Here is a 24744-nt window from a genome sequence, read left to right as displayed (position 1 = left end):
ACCAACGATGAATAGTAAAATATGATAAAAACAGGGAGGTGTTATAGATGGAGAAAGAACCACTGCTCTCCTTTCGAAGTCATGCTCAGCACCGATATGAAGTATTAAATGCACTTAATACGACAGGTGGTACCCAGGTGCTTTGATGAAAGAGAGCATTCAATGATCAAGACTAAGAGCTCTCACAGCAGAAAAGATTTCCCCTGCTGCAGTTTTCTCTTTCTCTGTCTTTCAATGCACCGGCAACAATGAATGTGTGTACCTTGAATAGGAGTGGCACAAAAACCTGCAGTGTAAAAGTTACAGTTTCCACGACAAAAAAGTAGAAAAAGCACACTTAAACACAGTGTAGCAGAGTATTTTCTTTACAGAAATACTCTTTTATAGCTAGATGAATTCTGATAAAATTCTTTCCTAAACTCTTCTGAACAAATGTTGGTATTTCATTCAAAACTTTGCACTGGAAATACAGCTTGTATTATAGTCAAAATTTTGTCTTGGAGCTATAGCAGCACCACGCATGACTTCAAAGCAGAGAGGCATGGTGGGCATCTCATTGTAATGCCCTAGAACCCAAACAAGTGTTAGCATGGATTACAGTGAGTTGCCATTCCATCTATAACAGCTCCCTGATAACAAGACACGGCAACAAACCAAAGTAATGTGGTTTTTGGACTTGATGGGTTAACAAAGCCAAAGCCATGAGGAAGGGGAAAAAAATGCAGAATCGATATGCACACAAGTTTGGAAGTTATGGGTTAACACTTGCAGTATATTCCATGCAATTAAAAAATGCATTTAAAAAAGAAGAAAGAGTATAATTATGCAAGCATCATGAAAACAGGAAGAAAGTTAAAGCAGAAGTATTTCATAATTTCATGCGATATGCAAAGAGACTTTGTATCAAGAAAGGATTTACCCTGCATACTCCATTATTGTAGATGACCTGTGCAAAGATAGATGAAGTGAGCACGGCAAACATAAAGATGAAAACTCTTAAAGTCATTTCAGCGTTTCATTTGACCGCTATATTAAAATTAAAAGAGCTTTAAAGAGAAACTGATAAAGTGTAAAGTTAGCCTGAGAAATAGTGCAATTCTGAGCTTGCATCAGCTAATATTGTTATGCAGGCATCGCTCCGTCCCAAAATTGAGCAAAGATAGACTCACGATAAAGGGAATGCTCAAATTCAGCTCTGATCGTAAAAACATCGGACCATTCACAAGGGTATCTTAAACCACCATATGATCGCCAATGGGAGTTTCTCTGGCTCTTTGAACTTTGTGAGTGGAGGTAAAATCTTTGGCAGGCAAAAAAATAAAAAAACTAGTCTGAAGGTCTTGCGGAGGTCCATTTCATGATAAAGATTCCCATCTTCGTGCAGCCTTCCAGTGTAGTTTGGGTGTCATCGAGTGACCTTCTGCAGGCATTGTATTTGCTTCAGCGCCCGCTTGGTTTTTAACCAGGTTTGGGTCAACTTTGTCCGAAATTGAAAATTTCATATTCATATGGCCATCTTGTGTCAATTTTGGGACAGTGTGACTCCATCTTTACAGGGGAATTAGTCACAAGAAGAATATCTGACTTGAACGAAACCAGTGACGTACAAATGACGGAGAAGTGAATATCTATAGAAAACTTGACGATCGACAATAAAGTCTCTATGCCTGAACATGTATAAAGTATCTCCCATGGCACCCTTCAGGTACCTAAAATGGCTGACTGCTCTTTTGAACATCAATACAGTAGCAAACCTTATCTCAGTCATTTTGAAACAAGAAGATGAACCTAATCTAGAAGATTTAGCCTATGGCGTGATGTGAACTCGGTGCCCTATGCATTATGTCTCTGTAAAAAGATTGTAGTGTGGTAGTAATGGGTGAAATGCTCCCTACAGATCAGTGCTGAGTTGAAGTATGCCAAAAAGATTTTTTGTTTGAGATTCTTCAAACTGGAAGGTTGAGGAAGGGAGCACTGACCCTTGAAGTTGACCCAACCAACCACAAGCACTCCCCCCCCCCCCCACACACACACACACACACTAAACAACCTTTAATTGGGAGAACCTGCATCAGCCTATTAAACATAAGAGTATGGGAAAAGTTATAATCTTTGACATGTAAATAATAATCACTGCCTTTATTCAAACAGCAATGTGTCTAAAATGCAATGAAGGATTTTGTTTACCACTGAGTGATACTGATATTGGCAAGCACAAAATATAATATTGAAAAGAAAGAAAAGGTTAATGACACGGCAATACAAGTATCAACTATATGCATGCCATGAATCTTGGAATTTCACATGGCAATGGAGTATATGCTTTTACAGGTAAATCATTTTGGTAACTTTGCTTCGCATTTTGAAGGGTTAACCTGAGAATATACACCAATGTCAGTGTCTTTCAAGCAATTTTGGGGGCATTTTCTTTTTTTCTGCTGCAAATCACCAACACTCTTATTCATGATATATGCAGCCCTAGCCTCGGAACATAAATATGTAATATTGGATTAGAATACATGAGGTCCCTGCATGTTTGTTGATCATGAAAATTTTCAAGCATGTCAAAGACATGCACTGCAGTAATAAATGCAGGGTAGAGATATAGAGATTTTTGGGTTGGTGTTTTTTTGTTTTTTTGCCCACACCAGCCTTGTGGGACTTACTGCATGTTTACTCAACTGTTATAAATGTCAACCCTTGCCTCCATCATGTTCGTTTTCAGTGTTTTAAGTCTAACTGCGAGCAGCCAAGAAATGATATATTTCACTTGCAGAAGAGAAATATATATTTTATTAAAATATATGAACGAACTACATGAAGGACGCAGCAGTGTGTAACGGCATATCTACCAAAAGTGATGTCCATGGACGTGGGAATTACAGTTAAGTAGCATCCACAAGTTAAATAATGGTCCCTCCGATCTGCTAGATCAAATTCATGCCACATTCTACCAACACAAGCAACATGCTGGGAGCGGGGATTCCAAATTTGCTTCTCCCAATTTCTGTATCTTATTAAAACCACGGTCATTACTTGGGCTAAATGCTTTCAGTATTAAAAGACCTCTACAGTGAATCATGCAAACAAGAAACAAATAATGACTACTAGAAATGTCGCTATGGCGACTGGTATGCCTCCGCCATAATGCATGATTTTCCTAATAGGTCTAGATAGTACATGTGGACAATGTGTGATTACATTTTCACAAAACTGGCAAAATATTGAAATGACAAGTTTGTCACAAATGTGTTGAATGTTCACCTTCCTTGACCTTGGTTTAATTGGATGAATAGGAGAGCATGTATTTGGGGATCTAAGGACTTTAACTTGACTTTGACCCATTCATACATTTATGCATTGAGTAATTTTCATGGTACCGGTATGGAGAAAAAGTGCAATTTCTGTACTGAATAGTAAATTGTTACCATGTTCATCTGGCCTTTGACCCTAAAATTCATAAGATACTAGTAATCACTTTCAGGTAGAACATGCATAAATATGCAGTAAGTTTCACGATAAATTGAGCCACTTCTGAGATATGGAGGAAAAGTTAGTTCAGCACTTTCACTTGATCTTTGACCTTTTGACCTTTGAGGCAAAAAAAAAAAAAAAAAGAAAAAAAAAAAAAAAAACTCTCCAGAGAATTTCTATTAGGTTACACATGCATACACCAAGTGTAAAAAAAAAAAAAAAAAATCCTGCTGGCATTGCATGAACATGAGGGAAATAGTAAAATTTTGAAGTGTTGCACTTGACCTTTGACCCCTGACCTTTGACCCCATGAACCTACATTCTCTAGATAATCACTGCCAGTCAGTACATATATATACTACAATGTATGTTCCATGAAGATACCTTGAACAATTTTCCAATTTACAGAGAAAAAAAAAGAAGTTTTAATACTTTTACGTGACCTTTTGACCTTTGACCTTTGACCTCATGACCCAAACTTTCACCAGAGAATCTAAATTGGGTAGTACATGTATACACTAAGTTTCAAGAAAATATCTTCTGGCATTGCATAGATATGGTGGAAATAGTGAAATTTTATGTATTTGACCTTGACCTTTTGACCTTTGACCTTGAGCACGTGCACCCAAAAGTTGATAGGCACAACTTCACCCCCTAATACACATACATGCCAAGTTTCATTAGGATACCTCAACAGGTTTTGATAGTTACCTTGTCCACAAAATTCATTACGGACGGACGGAAAGACGGACGGACGGACGGACGGACGGACAACCCGAAAACATAATGCCTCCGGCACCACTTCGTGGCGGAGGCATAATAAATAAAGATTTATGTAGGACATTGAGAGCAGAGTGCATAATAGAATACAATGTGCGAGCAGTATTATGCTGATGCGAGATGAAGGTTAATACAAGGCAAGACCAGCTTGAAGTGTAGGGTAAAACTTACCGTTGGTAGAGGGCGATGTCTTTCCTCTCGGGTGATTTCACTTCTACCCCATACACAGCTTTGGTGGTAGGGAAGAGATCCTATGAAGGGGGAGGGGATGAAGTATGGGTGTATTAATGATATAGACTGTTCTGAACATTTTTTGGTTTTGTTGCACAGAAATTTACACATTCATTTTATGTGTAAATAAGGTATGTGTGTATCATAGAAAAAAAAAAATGTTCTAAATATCTTTTAACATGTTGAGAACTAGTCCCGAATAAACTCGGGCAGGTGTTTATGGGAAACGCGTGTTGTAGCAAAATCAGTCCGTCCTCAATGGGTTAAAAACAGAAATAAATTTACATTAGCAAACTGTTATTTCATGTGTAAGAAGCTTCATTCTGATGTCTTCACTGTACAGTGCAATCCTGTTATAACGAACACGGTTATAACGAAATTCCAGCTATGACAAAGTGAAATTTCAAGCCGCAACATTATCTGCTCTACGCTTTTTTATTGTTTATTTGTTCGGTTATGATGAAATTTCAATATTACAAGAGAAAACTGCCAGATCTGATTACTTCATTATTACAGGAATCCATTGCACACTTTATTGGAAATGTCTTCATGTGTGTCTCATTGTTCAACATTGTTCAGCTGTGTTCATGGGGAAAAAAAAAACCAAAAAAAAACCAAAAAAAAAAAAAACCCTCATTCACCTGTAGTGAAATAATTGAGGATGTAAACAGAGTAATTGGAATTGTTATAACATGGCAAAATAGAAGCACTGGAATGAGACTGACTGCTCCATCCTTAATATTTCTGTAAAATTTTCCGCAGTACATTCGTTTTTGTGTGTCTCACGGTACTATTGGTTGGCGTGAATTCTAAAACCCGCAAACATATCTTCACAATTTTCTCTGCACATTCTGAACGAGTTGACAATTGCGTAGCGCAAAATTCAAGAACCCGCAAATATGTTTTTGAGCCGCTCAGCCTGAAAAATTATATCGACATTTACAGTATTTCCTCCAGGAAATGCAAGAGTCTGCATGCATAAGAAATGACATGGATTATTTACTGCACAAGAGGAGGGTGAAGAAAAAATCCTGTTGTCTGACAAAACATGTAGACCCAGAGCTGTCAGTCACTAGAATTCAAACAGGCACAGGATGACAAGCTCTTTGGGAATTAGCTGCAGATATTACCATCATGTCTATTAACCCTATTCTAACTGACCTATTTGAGACCAAGTTTTTACTGAGGGGGGGTCAATTTGACCCCCCGGGCCCCCCTTCAGATCTCGGCCGCCGATCGCGCGATCGCCGCGAAATTTTGCCTGAAGATAGAGCTGGATGTCAACTACAAGATTACATGGTCATACAATAAAAAAAATATTGCCTTTCTATTTTTAATAAATTAATTATGCAAATTTGTGCATGAAATCATATTTTCACCTATAACTCCATTAAAAAGACTGGAGGATTGCTAAATTTTTGTGTCAGAATTCCTCAAGACACGTCAAACAATTTTCGTGTAAAAAAAAATGGCACAATCGAAATCAATTTCTTTTGTTTTTTATTGTTTTGTTAATTTCTTATGTATTTTACTGTTTTTTAGACCTTTTGTTTTCTATTGTTTTTTGCCAAAATTTGTTGCAGGCACTTTTTCAGGCTTATCTACACTAGAATTGATTATTTTCAATGGTTAAAAGTTGAAATAATCTAATTTATATCAATTTAACCAAAAAACACAATTTGCATTGGATTTGCACACGATATCATGAATTTGAGCAGTTTTTGGGTTGACATGCATATGCAAAACATCACGTAACTTCAAAACAGTGTACTCGGGCGTCGCAAATTTGGTCTCAAAATATGCGGGAGATTTCAATGAAAACAGTCGTGAAACGACGCGGCAAAATCTTTGCGCGTTGCGAAATCGTGGCGCAAAACGTCGAGGGGGGGTCAATTTGACCCCCCCAGTTAGAATAGGGTTAATTCTATGAATGTGACTGTATACCTTATACTGGTGAAAGATTAGATGGAATTGGTTGATGCCTTAAATCTGCATAAAATCAGAAAGATACAATGTAAAAAGTTGGCAACTTGAGAAGTAAAAACTCTCAATCTTCTACATATGCGTTGCCAATTTTAGGAACCATTTACAAATTCATCTTTTGGGATACTTTTGAAATTTCTGTAGCAGAAACAAAGATTTTTATACAACAACAAAAAAAATGTTTCCAAAAAAAGACAACTCTTTCACTCTGTCTTACAAAATGCCATGGAATGGAACAAATTTTCTTCTCCCTTCGAACAAAATGAGGTCAAATGATAGCAGCATTTTTTTAACAAAGAGATACAGAAGTAAGCCACAGAAATATGGTTTCTGGGACTAAGGGGGTTTAACTCTGTGCCACTGTCAGTCTCGTTGATGACTTCACCAAGCTTTCTGTCCTGCTCTCTGGGAGGAGTGAAGTGGGAGAAGATCCTATCAAAGTACGCGAGGGTTGCGGCTCTTTATAGCATGATAAAACATTGAATTGCTGTATACACCATATATTTCGCGAGTCTAAATTTTCGCGAATCACGAATTCCCAATGATTTCGCAAGTGGTTAAATTCGCAATCGTGGAGTCCTGTACTGAACGGAGAAGTGTACACACGTACGTCACGTTCACATCGGGATCAGAGTCAATATTTTTGCGTGTCTTTAATTTCGCGAATAGCACCTGACTCGTGAAATTCGTGAAATCAAAAACCTCACGAAATATTTTCGGCGTATACAGTAACTGCCTGTATGTGAAAACAAACAGCACTTTCCTTTTTCTTTAGGGAATGTCAGACACACATGTACATACATGTACACACATGTACGCACATACATGGGCATTATTTGGTGTTCATGTCCCCCCTGAAAATTGAACCCGGAACCTTACGTTTCCAGCAGTCACACACATCTACATGTAACCACTGAGCCAAGCGGCCTCCCTTTACCTTCATGCTGACAAAAGAACTAGAAGCCACCCCGGTTCCACCGTCAGACGAACACTCCGATGTCTCGTCACTGCTCGTCGACGAGTCGGGGGAGGAGGAACCGTCTTCCGACGAGGACTTTGGAGTGCCTGCCCTCGTGGTGCGGCTGGCCTTGGCATTTGAACTAGAACCAATGACAGGAGCAGAGAGTGTGAGTACAAATACCAAGCATTGCCAATGTGGTCCACTGATTATGACAAATTAAATGACAACATAATATGTGAAATGACAGTAATAACGATGGCAAGACAATACTTGAAACGATGACGTTGATAAGGATAATAATACTGATGATAGTAACACTGATAATGAGTGATAATGATAACAAGATGATGATATCAATAATACAATAACAGTGACAATTATAACTGATAATATTGATACCAAGTCCTCAATGCATTAAGACAAATTTCATAAATTCGGCACAAATCAGAAAGAAATTTCTTTTAAAAATGCTATATGTCCAAAGGAAGAAACAGAAACTTGACTCTTCCAAAATGAATGTTGCCAATTTAAGAGTCACTTACAAATTCAGCGATTCACAGACTTTTGAAAATTCAACTACACGACTAAACACTCACATATGAACACAAAACATTTTACACCACCCTATGAAACACTTCAAATGAACAGTACAAATCATATCAAAGAGATACAGTACCAAAATATAGAGAAATGTTTTTTGGGGGACTTCCAAAAGTCAAACTGTCCAATGAAATGGCCATCTTACATACCTGTTTTCATCTTGCCTCTTGCTTCTGACAACTCGTGCCGTATACGGGCTGGGATTCTTAGAATCCTTTGGCATGAAATTTCTGAGGACAAACGATCACGTGTAACAAATTTAAAGACGAAATTTTTTTCTGGTTTAATAAAACAGTACAAAGACAGACCATTTGATAGATTAACAACACAGCTTGAAGTCAGAAAGTCTGATAGATTAAAAATTGCCAGGTGAAAAGTGAAACAGGCCCTATTAGTATTACAGGTTGCAACTTGGGGTAGAGTTCGATTGACAAATTTCTAATGGCACAAGATCTTTTGTTCCCATATGTCACATATCCTTCTTTGTTTTTACCAATTACACATGACTGCAATTATAGATGTTGAAAGAATGACATATTCATTTCATATTTACCGTATACGCTATATTATTTAGCGAGTCTCAATTTTCGCGAATCGGGACTTCTGGACAATTTCACAATTAAGTGTCATACCAGGTTAAGAGTCAATATTCATATCAGGCTAAGAGTCAAATACTTTTGCGTGTCTTTAATTTCGCGAATAGCACCTGACTCGGAAAAATAAAAACCTCGCGAAATATTTGGCGTGTACGGTACTTTGCAAAAATCCCCCAGATGGGACTGTGATGTGAGGGATCTCCAGAAACACTCGTACATGAAATCAATTTGAACATCTCCCTATAGGAAACGTAAAAATTCTTAGAAAGAAAATGATCCATACATTTTTCAAGGCATATGAAGATTATTTTGTACATGTATATTATTAGACCAACAATTATGATAGGAATTCTTGTCTTTTTGCTCCAGTTTTCTATGTTGTTAAAGACTTCCAGACTTTTTGTTTTTAATATCTGCTTCAATACTCATTAACTCTTTGTGAGCCATGGTATAAACCCCCTGTGTACCTCATTATTCTGAGGCTCAACACATGAGCACTTTGGGAAAACATTCTGTTTTTCAAAGCCTTGAAAAGTTTTATAGAAGCTTTCATGCAAAAGAAGCATTATGACAAAATAGTAGGGAAAATTGCAAGCTTAACTGTGATGTGAATATTAAGTCATTGCTCTGACGCTTTCAAAATGTACAGTGGTATATCACGATTATTGATCGTTTGTGCAGGGTTGTGCTTTTTAGCAAAACAATGAGAAGTTGGCAACACCCATCAACTTCAGTCAAACATGCAAATGTGACGCCATAGAGTTATATTGTGAGATAATGTTCCAAACGCTTGAGCCATGCTCTAAAAAGAGAGAAAAATGAAATGATAATAAAGTCAAACCTGTCTATAGTGGCCACCAAAGGGAAACAAAAAGTGGCCATTATAAACAGGTTGCCTCTATAGACGTGGTCTTTCACATAGCTTTTCGGGACGGGGGGGGGGGGGGGGGGGGGAATTTTTAGTGGCTGTACACAGCGGCTGGCCACTATAGACAGGTGGCCACTAAGGAAGATTTGACTGTATGAGGATTCAAATAGCACTTTTTGACCTCACCTCATGGAATGCGGGATGAGCTTGAAGAAGAGGTTGTCTTCGAGGAGAGTGAGCTCGCCGGGGCGGTACAAATCAAGGTACGTGTCGATGCAGTCCGGGGGAACCTCTGCAGGCAAGACGGCTCCCTCGGGCACAGACTTCTTCACCTCCTCCATGGAGAGCGGGAGGGCCTCGAGCACCCCGGGGTCGTACCAAAGGGTGCACCTACAGGTACAATCATTACACAGATTAGAGAAAGAACATAATCACAAACACGTTTGTGCAGTCACACAATTGCTCCTTAAAAAAGAACACTTCTTGCAAATATAAAATGCCAAATTACATATGACACCATGATAAAACTACATGGAGCATATTACACATGATGAGACAGTATCATACATTTATCAGGAAATACGGCAAGTTCTTTTTTGTTGTTACTATCCATGGATAAGATCATTAACTTGTATCTGTATCATTGTGAACAGCAAAAGAAAACAAAAAACAAAGTAGGAACTAGCATGGGATTTGAACTCGCATCATCTACTGCTTAAAGGGCAGCAGTCATGCCATGTAACATTCTCAATTGTTTATTTTTTTTTTAATTAATTGTCTTTTGAAAAGCTCTGATATAATCCACTGCATGGTCTCATGATTGAAATTAAAAAGCTCTAAAATATTACCGTTTTTCCACACCGGTGCCCACTGCGTCCGAGTGGTGCAGGTAATAGTCAGTGGGTAGGTCCCAGAGGTTCGGTAGGCCTTCCCTTGGCACGTAGATGCCGAGGAAGAGATTAATGGCGCTCTGCTTGTCGGCATCTGCAAAGGCACCAAATGACACCAGTTCAAAGAATGCTACACCACTGCCTACTCAAATCTCTGGCTAGCTATGTATCATGTTACCAATCAAATCTGTAATTCAATCAGACACCATATTGTTCTCTTTTGTCAACTGCGGCTGGTTTCGCTCTCTAACCTTACAAAGGACACCCACTGTCAAATACCAAGAGTATTTTGAATCACAAAGAAGAACTAAAGTTATGCTACTGTGTTGGACATACACTGGATTTTTGTCTTCTCTTCACATTGAATGAGAGTGGAAACTAAATTCAGATTTTTGTCTTCTTATCATACTGAATGTGAATTGAAACTAGGTTTCTTTGTCTGCTGACAAACCTATCTCTATGCTCTTCACTCACCATCAGAAACAATTCAGTGATGAGAAGGAGAACCCTCTTGTTCTATTAAAATGTCTTTCAAATGTTAAGATAAATGAGACGATGTTAAAGGTCCAGTTTACCTTTGGGAGCAGTGATTTCAAAAATGTTCAAGATATCACATTTGATTCATATGTGTAGGTCTGTTGTGTCATAAAACATCCTACCATTTAAAAGTTTTGCAATAAAGCCTAAAATATAAGGAGATAGCAGTGTTTTTCTCAATAAACCGTAACTGTATACGCTTTAGTCTGGAAACATTTTTATTATAATTATTGTTTATATTTTGTGTATTTAACAACACTTGACATCGATTATACGGATTCAAATTTTTACAGTGGTTGTTTCTATCCCTAACTCACATTTTAGAACAATTTAAAGCACTAATGCTAGGTTTTTGTTTCATCTGCAAATGGTAAATTATGCCTTTAAACTTAAAGATTCTCTCATGATCAAGCTAAAACAGAGCGACACAAAACTGCAGCCAAACTGACCAATCTTTGGGGTCATTTTACTTCTCATTCATCACCACATGCAATTTGGAGGAAGGAGAAACCAACTTCTGGCATTGAGTTGTATTTCAAAAATGAAAATTGTGAGTTTAAAAAAAAATGGTAGCTTACAGATTCTAACCATCAACCTATAATAGAGCTCAGCAAAAACTGTAGAGAAGCAGACATGATTCTTGTCATATATTGCATTACAGAAGCACATTATTACCTGTATTCATAGGTACAGACCTCACATATGACCCTTAATCTGAATGTTAGCAGCATTCATGAAAAACTTTCAGTTTTTACTAGAAGATGACATTACATGTGAGATAAGTACGATGTATGTGTGAAGTTGTTCCCACATTATTAGCAAAGCCTGAGGCAAAATTTCCTTTGCCGTGGTCAACTCACAATGCACACAAGAAATTTGAAGTTTGTAGAGTTTTTTCTTTATCCATTTAATCAACATGCAGCCTGATATTCGTCATCAGACCATTGTTGAATGTGATTTCCTTCATTAGTTACTTTGTGAGCAAATCTGACAGTTATTCATAAATTCCATCTAAAGTGTATCGAGGATCAAGTTCACTTTACTTTAATATCCGAGCTGAGAATCTCCTATATCTTTATTAAAAGATGAAGAAGTACTATCCTGACATAACGACATAAAATTCACAGCCAGGGACACATGGAGGAATGCAAAAAAAAGAGCGGGGGCTGTCCCGACTGCCCTGCTTCACCCACCGGAGAACGCGTTGCTATAGTAACGGGAGAGTGTCTGCTTGATGTCCCTGGAGTGCGAGGTCCATGGGGAGATCTTGCGGTAGGTGCTGATGGAGTGGACCAGCTGGGAGCCTCCGTACTGCAGGGCGATGGTATCCCCCATGTCTTCATAGAGATCTTCCAACATTCTGGGTATTAGGATGAATGAGGTCAAGAGTGGGAAAAGAACATGATCTCCATCACACTTTGACAGCACACTGTCATTTGCACCTGTTGGAGGATTCAAATTCACTTGCTGATAGCTACCGCATACATAGCCACACTTCATGAACATAACATTTTGTGAATCACAACTTCTAGGCCAATTCAAGTCTTTGAATAAGCTATCGTAAATCACAACCACTGAATGTAATGTACATATCAACCCCAATTCACGAGGCACTTTCCCACCTTGGAGACGATATTCGTGTACATTTAAGTCATGAGAGGCTGTATTTGGGCATGTCATTATTTCACATTAGTTAACTCACAAGTGAAGAAAACATGAAATTTATGATTATACAGTATCTATGCCTAGCTTTAAATAGCCTGCTCTGCATACATACATATGTAAAGAACATAGACAGGTGTATGTAGTGCAGACTAAACTTGAATGCAAGCGTAACAGCACAAAATGCAAACAATGTTAATGATCAGTCTTTCTTTGGAGTTCATCTAACCCAACATGGTATTATTTAGCCGACCTTGGATTAAAACTGTACGTAATTTTATAATCTATTAGCCAATGCAACAAGGAATGTTGTATTGATGAACTGAGAAAAGAATGATTTCTGGAAGGCAATACCTGACAACGTCGGAGCCAAACTCCAAGTGTGGCTTGTCAACCAGTCCCAGCGAGTACAGCTGTAAAGGATCAATCACACACGCATACACACACACACAAGAAACAAGGAAAAGTAGAAATTATGCGGTGCGTAATATATGTCCCCGCCGGAAGTAGCATTTAGTAGCAAAATGTACAATATAGGTAAAAAATCAAGGTCAAAGGTCAAAGAAGTCAAAGGTCAAAATTCTGTGCAAACTTTTGAAGCCCTCACCTAGTGCCATCACATAAAGGAAACAGAATCGAAATCGGGTTAGAAATGGCGAAGGAGTAGCATTTTGTAGCCAATGTACAATATAGGTAAAAAATCAAGGTCAGAGGTCAAAGAAGTCAAAGGTCAAAATTCTGTGTAGAAGTTTTGAAGCCCTCACCTAGTGCCATCACATAAAGTAAACGGAAGTGAAATCGGGTTAGAAATGGCGAAGGAGTAGCATTTTGTAGCAAAATGAACAATACAGGTAAAAAATCAAGGTCAAAGGTCAAAGAAGTCAAAGGTCAAAATTCTGTGTAGAAGTTTTGAAGCCCTCACCTAGCGCCATCACATAAAGCAAACGGAATCGAAATCGGGTTAGAAATGGCGAAGGAGTAGCATTTTGTAGCAAAATGTACAATATAGGTCAAAAAATCAAGGTCAAAGGTCAAAGAAGTCAAAGGTCAAAATTCTGTGTAGAAGTTTTGAAGCCCTCACCTAGTGCCATCACATAAAGCAAACGGAATCGAAATCGGGTTAGAAATGGCGAAGGAGTAGCATTTTGTAGCAAAATGTACAATATAGGTCAAAGGTCAAGGTCAAAGGTCACAACTGAAATTCTGTGTAGAAGTTTCAAAGCTCCCATATAGTGCTATCATATAAAGCAAACAGAATCAAAATTGGCTCATAAATGACAGAGAAGTAGCAAATTGAAGATTTTGATCACACACGGACGCACACACGGACGCACACACGGACACACGGACGGACGGACGGACACACGGACACAAACACGTACGGAGCCCGTTTCATAGTCCCCTGCTCGAACTCGTTCGGCGGGAACAATAAAATGTTAATGTTGAATCTGAGCAAAGTAATTGTGAATGCTGTAATATCCTCAATTTCCTTTTATACAGACAGTATAAGAAGGTAAGTGTAACACTTATCAAACAAGCACAGCACTTCAGTGACCAAACGTAATGCTTCCGTTACCTACATGTAGGATATCACTACTAGTCATAGGCTAATCAACATCAATGGATACCCAGACATGAAAGTTTACAATGTGCACTGACACAATGACAGAGCATGGCAGCATATTTGATTTTATGAACCTTTCAATAGATTGTGAAGGAAATAATTTCTTGGGTCAAAGAAATTAACGTGAACCTGGACCTCCATTCTTCCAATTTTTTCATCAAATTTTGCCTAATTCAGTGATATTTCAAGTACGTTTCCTGCCAATGTATCAACCTGCCCTACTCACCCAAACAATGATGATACACTAGTATTCAGAACTTGATACAAACAAATCATCAACAAGATATATGCAATGGCAATGCTACTACATATTCAGACTTTTGATTGTCTCATTGATCTTCACTGGGTTTATTATTTCATCAAAGTTTCATTAGTAGGTCTGCATTTAAAAAAATTGTTGCGGCAGTAGAGACAAATGCAAATTCGGCAGGACTACTGATCTGACAACAAGAATAGTCCCCGCATCAACTTTGAATAAACAGAGCGTTCGCACTGGGATCATCTGAATATCGTAACTTCATGTGTCAGAGCCAAAAAATCAATGATGATCGCCTGGGTTTGTACAAAGATAATCCTAAATTTCTAGCAACATTTCAAACAAGTCATCAGACACATTACAAGTAATGTTCTCGAGCATATAATTTTCATCAAACTGGATGTTTAAAAAAAAAAGTTCAGATATTCAGGATGCCCACCTGGTGACCCAAGGCGTACTTGCCGATGACAAACTGGGCGGTGTTGGTGCGGTCAAGACAGTCCACGCAGTTTGTCCTGACCACTCCGGTCTGCAGGACAAAAGGGAACCGATTACTTCACGAAAGTCCAGGAGGGCGCTGCCAACCATTTTACATGGTGTATGGAGTGAGCGCCATTATGATTTATCAAAATATGTATACTTTCAGGGGCTTTCAAAGGTGAATTTTGGCTGTTTTCTGTGTGTTCTAGCTGTACACAAATTTGATTTCACGGGTATTGGTACATGTACATTTTAAAAGCATGTAACAGAGACACTTGACATTCATTAACTGTCGACCTAGCCATTAGTCTCGACTTGTCAAAGTCTGGAAATTAAACCCTCATATTGTTCTGACTTTCTACTCACAATTTCTTAAGAAACGTCCTCATTCCCAACAAAAGAAAAGAGTAAGAAAACAGAACAAAGAGAGAATGCTGAGCATTTTTCCAACTTCTGGACTACAGCAAACGGGCTAGAATAAAGTCACCATTTCTTCTGCACATCTACAAAGTATCATTATAGGCACGGTCAGACTGGCAAAAGATCGAGAAGTTTAAGATCGCGATCTTTAAGATCTTGAAGTTTGGCCAGTGTGACCGCAAACTTCCAGTGAAACTTCCCACATCAACTAGGGATTTTCCCCCCCCCACCCCTCCAAACTTCTTGATCTTTTGCCAGTGTGACCACGACAAACTGAAACTTCACAATCTTTGTCACGTGACCAGTCCACCACATGCTTGCGGACAGTGTCTCCGAAGCGCGAGGCCATTGTCACGTACAGGCGCGGATTGTTACGTCACAATCACTAGCCATCAGAAGGCGCGCTCTCTTTTCTTTCTTGCGCGCGCACGCCGATGACCCAAACTTCTCGATCCAAAAATCGAGAAGTTTGGCTGCCGACAGCACGACAAAAGATCGCGAAGACTTCGCGATCTTAAACTTCTCGATATTTTGACCGTGCCTTATGATGCAAAAAGGCAGGTCAACCAATATATCGATCATATACATGTATGTATGCAAACTGGCAGTGTATGTACTCTTTGGGGCAAATCTATGCCCTACAGTCACTGACCTGTCTGATGAATATGTGACCAGGTAGCTCTTCATCAGTGACCTCCATCCTGTGGGACAGCAAGTGATAACAGAATTATCAAACCTCAACATTTATCATCTAATGAGGACCAAAAAAACCCCCGAAAAGTAGCCAATAATATGGCCCTTGTAGCACACCATGAGGAATATTTCATACATTTTGTGAATATTTACACCTTTTAAAAAAAAAACAGAACAGATCGAATTCAACACTAGTATTTTTTTTTAATATTTCAAACTTTTCAATTTCTTCCAAAGCATTGCACATCATTGTCTTGAATTGACCTACTAAATTTTTTAATCTGCTGCATACATTATGTGACTGCATCCACACCTCCAAGTCAATTTACATTATGATGTGTGATCAGCAGGCATGGATTTCAGATAGTGAAATAAACTACTGTAAAACATGATATATTCGCGGCACGAAATTTTCGCGAATTGGAGCCGACGGCCTTTTTCGTGGCAAGAAATTTTCGCGAATTGCCTCTTGCGTTCAATGCATATAGTGTAGATGAGAAATTTCGCGTGCATTTTAATTTCGCGAATCTTGGCGCTCGCGAAATTCGCGAAATTAAAATGCACGCGAACATTTCTCGTTTTACAGTATACAATGCTGTGAAGCTCAGAGTTTAAAAGTGAAGTGATACCAAAAGTATATATCAGTGGGCAAGCTCAGAGTCCAGAGATTGTTGGAATAATTAATTGAAATTCAAAATCAGCACTTTGTGATTTTATCAGGATTTCATTTGTGACAAGTTACATATTTTTCACTGTTGCATGGACAACAGTCCAATATGCTTCACCCATGACCATGATGCTGAGACAATGCCATTCATGAGAAGTCATTCGTATAGATGCAGGCATCCTCCGTCTCCAAGGAGGAGAAGTTTTTACCCTCACCTGGACTCGTCTCTCACCGGGACGCTGGGGTGGATGGCTTGACCACAGAGGAAGATACCCGTCCTCTCAACGGAGCGGGCTGCAATCTTCTCCAGCCGTGCCATCACATCACTGTGCTTACTGCAGAGGGAGGGGGGTAACAAAGAGAGGGCGGGGGGGGGGGGGGGGGTCAGTAACATGAAGGAGAACTTACAGACCTTAAAGACATGTTCCTTCCCTTAGATGCTGGCTAGGGTGGGGGAAAGGAAGAAATCTCATGCACCGTTTCCTCATGACCAGTTTTAGCATCCATCAAAGGTGGATTGTGCTATAATTATCCTGAGGCTGTTTTAATTGGAATTCTAAGCCACTTGGCACGGCATTCTAAACATGTGTACTAAATGAAAATTTTATGAGACATTGATATTCATATTGAGGTGCAAAGCTCTCCCGCATGCATCATTTAGGTGAATACAAAAGGATTTTTTTTTAAATGTTAAGCAATATTTTGTTGGGTTGCAGGCCCGGGAAAAAGGTATATTCCTACCAACTCCCCACCCTCTGATCAAGGGACATTGTCAAGGGACTTTTGGAGCAAAGACCCTTTCATCTTCAACCAGCATGAATAGGCGCCAAACATGTTAAATGTGTGTGATGCCTATCACTACCTGTTCTGGCAGTGAAAGACATGGTACAATGTCTGCAAGCAAATTATGTCATTTTTTAACCCTCAAAATTGTTAAAATCAATCAAGGCCCCTCGTAATGAAACATGTCCAATATAACATACAAATTCCAAGGACTGCTGTGAACCAAGGGACGACCTGCAGGACAGTAGTAGTAACCCATGTTACTCGAAAGAAGGACATTGGTAGTGTCACATGTAAGCCATGGTTGAGACTGAACTCACTTCTTGGTGGATTTTGCCATGTCAAGATGTTTGTACTGGATGTGGTGCTTTGGTGGGAGAAACTGGTTGAGATACTTTACACTCTGAAAGAGAGCATCAGTCAGGTAGCTTTCTCTTTTCCTCTTTTCCCGTTTCTACACAGAGGACATCGAAGAAAATTGATAGAGAATACAAGGTACAATGTAAAAGCATACGCAGTTTTGTTGCATGTGTTACACTATGCAATGAGATACAAAGCCTACCATGCACATAAGATAATTTTGAAAGATATGGGATGGATCTGCAGATATGGTATACTACTGGTTGAGGTGAGGATTCAGCTTTTAACTTTTTGCAAAACACTTAGAAACCACTTTATGAAATGTTTAAGAGCACACAATTCTAAGAGGAATTTGAAGTTTATTAGATGAAAATTGGTTTTGAAATGGTCAAGATAAACAAAGTGCAATCCTAATGAAAGGTGGGTCCAACCTTTGATTAGGATCGCTTTGTGTTGGATATCCCAGCCATTTCAAAACCAATTTCCATCTAATAAACTTTGAATTCCTTTTAGAATTGTGTACTCTTAGACATTTCATGAGAGGCTTCTCATCATCTAAAAAAAAAAAAAATAAATCATCATCAAAAAATGTTGGAAACCTGAAGCCCCATCTCAACCAAAACTGTACTATCCCTTTAACATGCAATTTTGAAATCTGAGTCTTGACTAATACGAATAACTTGTTATTGCAAATTATGCTTTCAGACCAGACTGATCTCCTGCCTTTAAATCACCTCTAATTTGCAATTTAGATTTTTTAAAAAATATCCTGAGCCAGGGAATTTTGAAAAAATTTCATGCTTATTTTACTGGGCCCTCAATTTCCATTCACAAAACCTACACTGCTCACAAGGATCTTTGCCCATATTTACCTAATGCAGGACATAAAAAGCAGGAATGATTTATTATGTCAACACTTTGCATTATCAAAAGAAAGTGGAAAGATAAAAAGAAGTTAACAAGTTTTTCGGCTCTGAGGAGGGATTTTAGCAAACAGCGCTTTTCACTGGTGAGTTCTCTCCTGTTTACCTTAACGAGGTTGACGACGATCACAGGAGCTCCGTAACGACTCAGGAGGTCGTTGACATGGCGACCGGCCAGGTGGGCAAAAGGATCCGCCATGTCAACTATAATGGGGGGTATTGAATATTCATATTCATACTTCAAATATTCATATTTGTTGAGGATGGCCTGATTTTTCTACAACATGCATTTCCCATAGACACCTGCCCAAGTATACTCGGGACTCGTCTTCAATGGGTTAATGTGGATTTAGCAAATGAAGAAAATAAACTTACAGGAAGTTACAGTAAATTTAATAGCTATGAAGAATGGTTAGTGACACCATGGACCTACTACACATACGGAGGTCTTTCTTTGATCCAATGTTCACCACCGCCACCTGATTATGTGCATCTTAATGAGTACATTCAGACGTTTGGACAATGAAGAATGTGTAATCATGCATCATCACTGACAAAAGAACCCGGTTTCCCTCATTTCGGTCCTATTTGGCTGAGGTGCCTTTTCAGACTCCAACTGCCTTCGAATAAACACCAATGATGGGGAGCAGCAAACCTGAAACAAGGACAAATATTGTGTCACAAAATTTGTAATTACTGAAGCGGCCGCTTGCGGCCATGCATGTCACATCTCTGAATGGCAAGACAAGCATGTCGTCTACTGTCACTGCCCATGTTTACTCTGAAATAATGTGTGACAAATGGGGAAAAATAGATTACAAATCACAGTCAACCTGCTTAATTACTTGCTGTTTCTTGTAAAGTACTTGCATTTCGCAAATGAAATCGCTTTAGCGATGATATCACAATATGCACTACAACCGCACATGCATTTTTCTTGATTTAAGAGAGTTATTATCTTCTGCGCACGTAGTTTTTAGATTTCTCAAAGCGCCGTCTTGTTTTAATCCAGGCTGGCTGTCGGTGGACAACACTGGATCAAAGCAGGAAAGCATGTTCAAAATGTTTTTGTGACACTTTTGACAGAAACAGGTGCACGAATTAATTAACGAGCGATGAATGTCCATGTGTAGTAGGTCCATGGTGACACACTCAATTAAAGCTTGAAGAAACTGTACAAAGATTTTAACAGTTATTAAATCATCAAGTTTTGGTTGATTTAATTTGTTCATAGTCAGGAGAAGTTCGAATTCTGAAGGGGCCATGTGACATATTCCAGATATACTATTTTGTGAAATAATTTTTATCATATCGGTCTAATATCATGACATTTTACATCATCGTACAGCTCCCCTGTATGTATTTCATCATTTCACCATCCATAAACTGCATTCGTAACATGAATATTAAAGGCATAATTTACCATTTGCAGATGAAACAGAAACTCAGCATTAGCGCTTCATAATATTTCTAAAATGTGAGTTACGGATAGAAACAACCAATGTAAAAATTTGAATCAGTATAATCAATGTTAAGTATTCTTAAATATACAAAATGTGAACAGTAGATATAATAAAAATGTTTCCAGACTAAACAGTCTACAGTTACGGTCTAATGAGAAAAATAGTGATATCTCCTTATATTCTAGGCTTTACTGCAAAACTTTCTTATGGTAGGATGTTTTGTGATACAACTGACCTACACGCATGCATCAAAAGTGATATCTTGAAAATTTTTTAAATCACTGCTCCCAAAGGTAAACAGGGGGGCATTTCATCAACGAGTTCGTCGGAGTTTTCACCGACAAATTTGCTATCAGCCAATCAGACGCAAGGATTTCATTAGCTTTGAACAGTTGCCAGTGTAAATCCTTGCGTCTGATTGGCTGATAGCAAATTTGTCGGTGAAAACTCCGACGAACTCGTTGATGAAACGCCCCCCTGGACCTTTAATGATACTGTAGTAGTGACAAGAAATGGTGTTGAGTTTTTGAAGTTTTTTTTCTTTTTGCAATAGGCTATTAAATACACAGGCAAACGAAGAATTTGATCATGATTTCGCTTGACTTGTGATCAGTAATTAGAATCTGATACCACAACCATGGGTCAGATCTACACAAATCAGACACAGTGAGACAAAAGTCATGAGATTTGAGAGTGAAAAATTCAGCCGTTGTGAGGCAGCGTAAAAGATTTAGGAGGAGGCCTCCCACCTCCCCCCATTCTCTTCAAAATTTTCATGAAGTGTTCTTTCTCTACTCACTGAGCCCTACACCAACGCTGCACACTAGCACTGGTCCGACGGTCCCTGACCACTAAAAATCACTGTTGGACCAATAACTTTTTCGAGAATTTACCAGCAAAAAATGGAAAATTCTGTCGAACCAGTAGAAGAAATGGGCTAGTGTGCAGCCCCGCCTACATATTTTGGGAAGTTTCCCCTTCAAGTGAAAGAGGCTACTCACTCATGATCGGCGGCTTTGGGACAATGGTTGTGATGTCCTGAGACCAGAGGGCCGGCACTGAGCCCCTGTGCTGGACATAGGATGTGTAGCGCCCCCGCTTGAACTTTGAGAGGGAGGCGTCGTGGACGATCTGCTCCGTCTCAACCTCATTGGCCACTCTTCCCTAAAAAAGACAAAGATGGGGAGATAATAATTACACAATCACTGCCATACTATTAAGCCTTCTGCAGCTGCATTGTAAAAGAACTATTTATGAAGTTCTTTCATGTACACTGTGCATACTGTATACGTTGTTGATTATGTTGCGATGGAGAAAAATAAACAATGAACATGAACATGTTCTATCACACAGCAACCTACTCTCTATCGAGTTGCATATAATGACCATGAATAACCACATTCAACCACATTGTCAGGTCGTGAGCGAGGTGGTCATCTAGCAATAAGACTTTTTGCCCAACTTCTGTTCATGTCAGAATTTCAAAATCATTGACAGTACAAGTCCGGTTTAGGTGTTTGCTGTCGAGTTGTTCATGCCCTAGCTGTAAACTAAACAAACAAACTTCCGCATGGTACAAAAACAGATTTAGAGCAATAATTAACCTGCTACAATGAGCAATATATCCTTGTAATTCCATTATATACTTAAAATGAATGTTTGTCAACCCTTAAGAGCACAGACTCGCAGAAATTTTCACTAATGCACACATGCAGAAAGAGAGGTAGTCGGTGAAAAAAGGAAAGCTTCCCAAATTGGCAACATCAACCAGATTAAAAACAAACCTCCGAGTTTGCACCTCTCTTCAGGAACCTTGTACCAGCAAACTGTGAGGATCTCCTGGCGATCAATGTGATGAGCACCGGCCTCCCAAACACACACACATCTGGATTGATATCATTCAGGAAATCAACTCCTGGTTCCGTCCAACCATTTTTTTTTCTTGATTCACAATTTAAGAGTGTTAGTGGCAAGAAATTAGTCTTGACACAAGCCCTCACAACACCTTGATGTAAAGGCTTATGAACAAAGCATCTTTTAAGAAACGAAAGTACTTTTCAGTAGATCTCATTTCAGTTACACCAGTTGTGCAAAATTGTGCCCGGTGTTTTCTTCAGGTTGAAGGAAACATCTCATCTATTATCACTGCTATTATTATCATTATCACTGTCATATCATTACCATTGTTAACACGACTTTCATTTAACACTTCATCATTAACACTATCATTAGTACTATCCACTATCATCATCAACACCACCACAACTATAGTTTTCTATATCATTATTCTTATGATCATTCTCACTATCATCAACATTACTGAGTGCAACTTCCTACTGTATATAATTTTTGCGTACATAAATTTTCGCGAATTGCTGCTGTCACACATTTTTGCGAGTGGTTAAATTCGCAATTGAGGGACCAGAGAAAATATGAAGTGGCAAAGAAAGTGAATTTTCAACTTATAGCAAATAAGAATGATACTAGTTATACACTGCATGAAAAAAACTCACCAAACGCTGCGAACTAGTAAGTTAGAATTCAACATTTTTGAAGTGGTTAAGTCCATCGCGCTAGATTTCTGATGAGTGGTCCCCTTGCGATAATGGATTGGCTCTCTACAGTATTCGTAAGTAGACGTGGACGTGCGGAAACAAGCTTAGCCAGTATGGTCTGTTCGTAAAGCCATGACATGGTATACTAGTACTGAAATGTTCGTATCATCAAGGCAAGGGATTCATTTTGGAAGGTAATATTTTCACGTGTTGTTAATTTCGCGAATAGCTCCGGACTCGCGAAATTCGCGAAAATAAAACCCCCGTGAAATACATAGCGTATACAGTATATTAGGTCCATTTACAACATCAATGATTTGTGAAGACTATACATCTCTGAGGGCTGAAGGGTCAAGGATACTGCACTGTCCCAGGAATCCGTGGATGATGTGGGTGACCCAGCAGGGATGCACCCTGTCCCTCACCCCTCTCCACAGGTAGTCGTTCCACGCAAACCTGGCTTCAGGCTGGATGGGCACAGCACGGGGCCGACTCGACCCAGCTGCAGACATACAGCATGAATGGAGAATGTAAAGAGGAAAAGAAGCATCAGTGTACAAAGGAGGGCGGTGATTTGGCTCAAGTCGATAGCACGTCTGCCTCCCAATCCAAATGACCCCGGTTTGATTCCCAAGTCTAGCTGAGCAATGTTGTGTGAAATCATACTGTCCCCTCTGGTAAGAGGCAAAACACTCTGTTCCTCAGCTAGGACATTAATTGGAGGCCCCATGTATGAGGGAGTCACAACTAATGCACGTTAAAGATCCCGCTTCATTTATTCATTGCAAAGATCAGAGCAGGGTGTTACCTAGATGGAGTGGTCCACCTACCTACCCACACAAGTAAAACGGGCGAATGATGCTGACCCCATGGCACATTGTGTCATACAAGAAGAAGACTATAGAAAGACCTTCTGTGTATGAGGCCATTACCCCTAGACATATTCAAAGCAATGGCTTTCACTGACCTCATGTTTCATTACATACTTTAATCATAAATGCACATAACTTTTGGCATACACATATATGACTGTGAAAAGTGGTACATCCAAAATATTCTTCCTTGCAAATGAGGACCAAGTTCCTCTTAACTCTTTATGTGCCATGGTGGAAATCCCCTGCGTGCCACGTTATTCTGAGACACGAAGGTAGTCATGCTTTGATGAAGAATTATGTTTTTCCAATTTGTATAACTTCTACAAATTTCTGTAGTGAGCAAAGTTAAAGAAGAGTGCCAAACTTTGTTTTGATATAAATTGTATGAAAAATCTATTTTCAATTTTTCTTTTGAATGACCAGTTGCAACATTACTGTAAAGGCATGACTTTTGCACATAAAACCGTGACAGAAACTTAGAATGTACACGCAAATCTAGTTGGGAACACCGCTTGATAGTTAATCACCACAGCGAATGCAAGCCGTATGTAAGAGGAACAAAAGCGCCAGAAACGCTTTCATCGTACCACGGGATTAGCGATTTATCGATCGGTTTTGGCGGTTTTGTGTGTTGAGCAGAATATGCGAAGATGGCACGCCGTCGACTGAGTCGGACGTGCGAACGTGGCACATAAAGAGTTAATAAGCCTCATTACAATGGCCACTTGTGATAGGGCTTGATATTGCATCATAAACATATGGAAACCAATATAATCCTACTAGCTACTCAGGAAGAGTTGTGATCCAACTGTTGCATCAATGTAAACTTACCACTCCTGGCTTTGTAGCCAGTCAGGTTGTACTGTAGTGAGTGGGTTAAGTCATAGCTGTAGCTGTTCACACAGATTAAGGAAACAAACCAGGAGAGAATAATGTAAAAATGCAAATTTCCACACAATTCACACAATGCAAAAATAAAAGCATACAAATTTTTTGCTTTGTCTTGTGCAATATCATTTTATGTCTTTCCTTTCAAGGCAGGTATATTGTGAGATATGACTGT

At 39.1% G+C, this 24744-nt stretch overlaps 1 protein-coding gene across 1 annotated transcript in view; it reads right to left on the bottom strand.

Annotated features, from left to right (window-relative positions):
• The window catches only part of LOC139731021 (polyphosphoinositide phosphatase-like), a 43567-nt gene that overhangs the window by 13762 nt on the left and 5061 nt on the right, over positions 1-24744 (bottom strand). The window contains exons 7-23 of the mRNA XM_071641907.1: positions 24513-24574; positions 23168-23308; positions 22036-22136; positions 21253-21415; positions 18895-18992; positions 17826-17959; positions 16938-17057; positions 16015-16063; positions 14902-14991; positions 12937-12995; positions 12114-12280; positions 10342-10477; positions 9680-9883; positions 8179-8259; positions 7406-7568; positions 4426-4505; positions 920-946 (exon numbers count right to left, since the gene is read on the bottom strand). Coding sequence (XP_071498008.1) covers positions 920-946; positions 4426-4505; positions 7406-7568; positions 8179-8259; positions 9680-9883; positions 10342-10477; positions 12114-12280; positions 12937-12995; positions 14902-14991; positions 16015-16063; positions 16938-17057; positions 17826-17959; positions 18895-18992; positions 21253-21415; positions 22036-22136; positions 23168-23308; positions 24513-24574 — 1875 coding nt within the window. The remainder of the gene's footprint in view (positions 1-919; positions 947-4425; positions 4506-7405; positions 7569-8178; positions 8260-9679; positions 9884-10341; positions 10478-12113; positions 12281-12936; positions 12996-14901; positions 14992-16014; positions 16064-16937; positions 17058-17825; positions 17960-18894; positions 18993-21252; positions 21416-22035; positions 22137-23167; positions 23309-24512; positions 24575-24744) is intronic.

Source organism: Diadema antillarum, unplaced genomic scaffold (assembly GCF_040938485.1).
Source record: "Diadema antillarum isolate AM-2024a unplaced genomic scaffold, OU_Dant_1.0 scf00000022, whole genome shotgun sequence".
NCBI classification, from domain to species: Eukaryota; Metazoa; Echinodermata; class Echinoidea; order Diadematoida; family Diadematidae; genus Diadema; species Diadema antillarum.
Note: the sequence above shows the minus strand (reverse complement) of the source record. Positions and strands in the feature narration are given on the sequence as shown.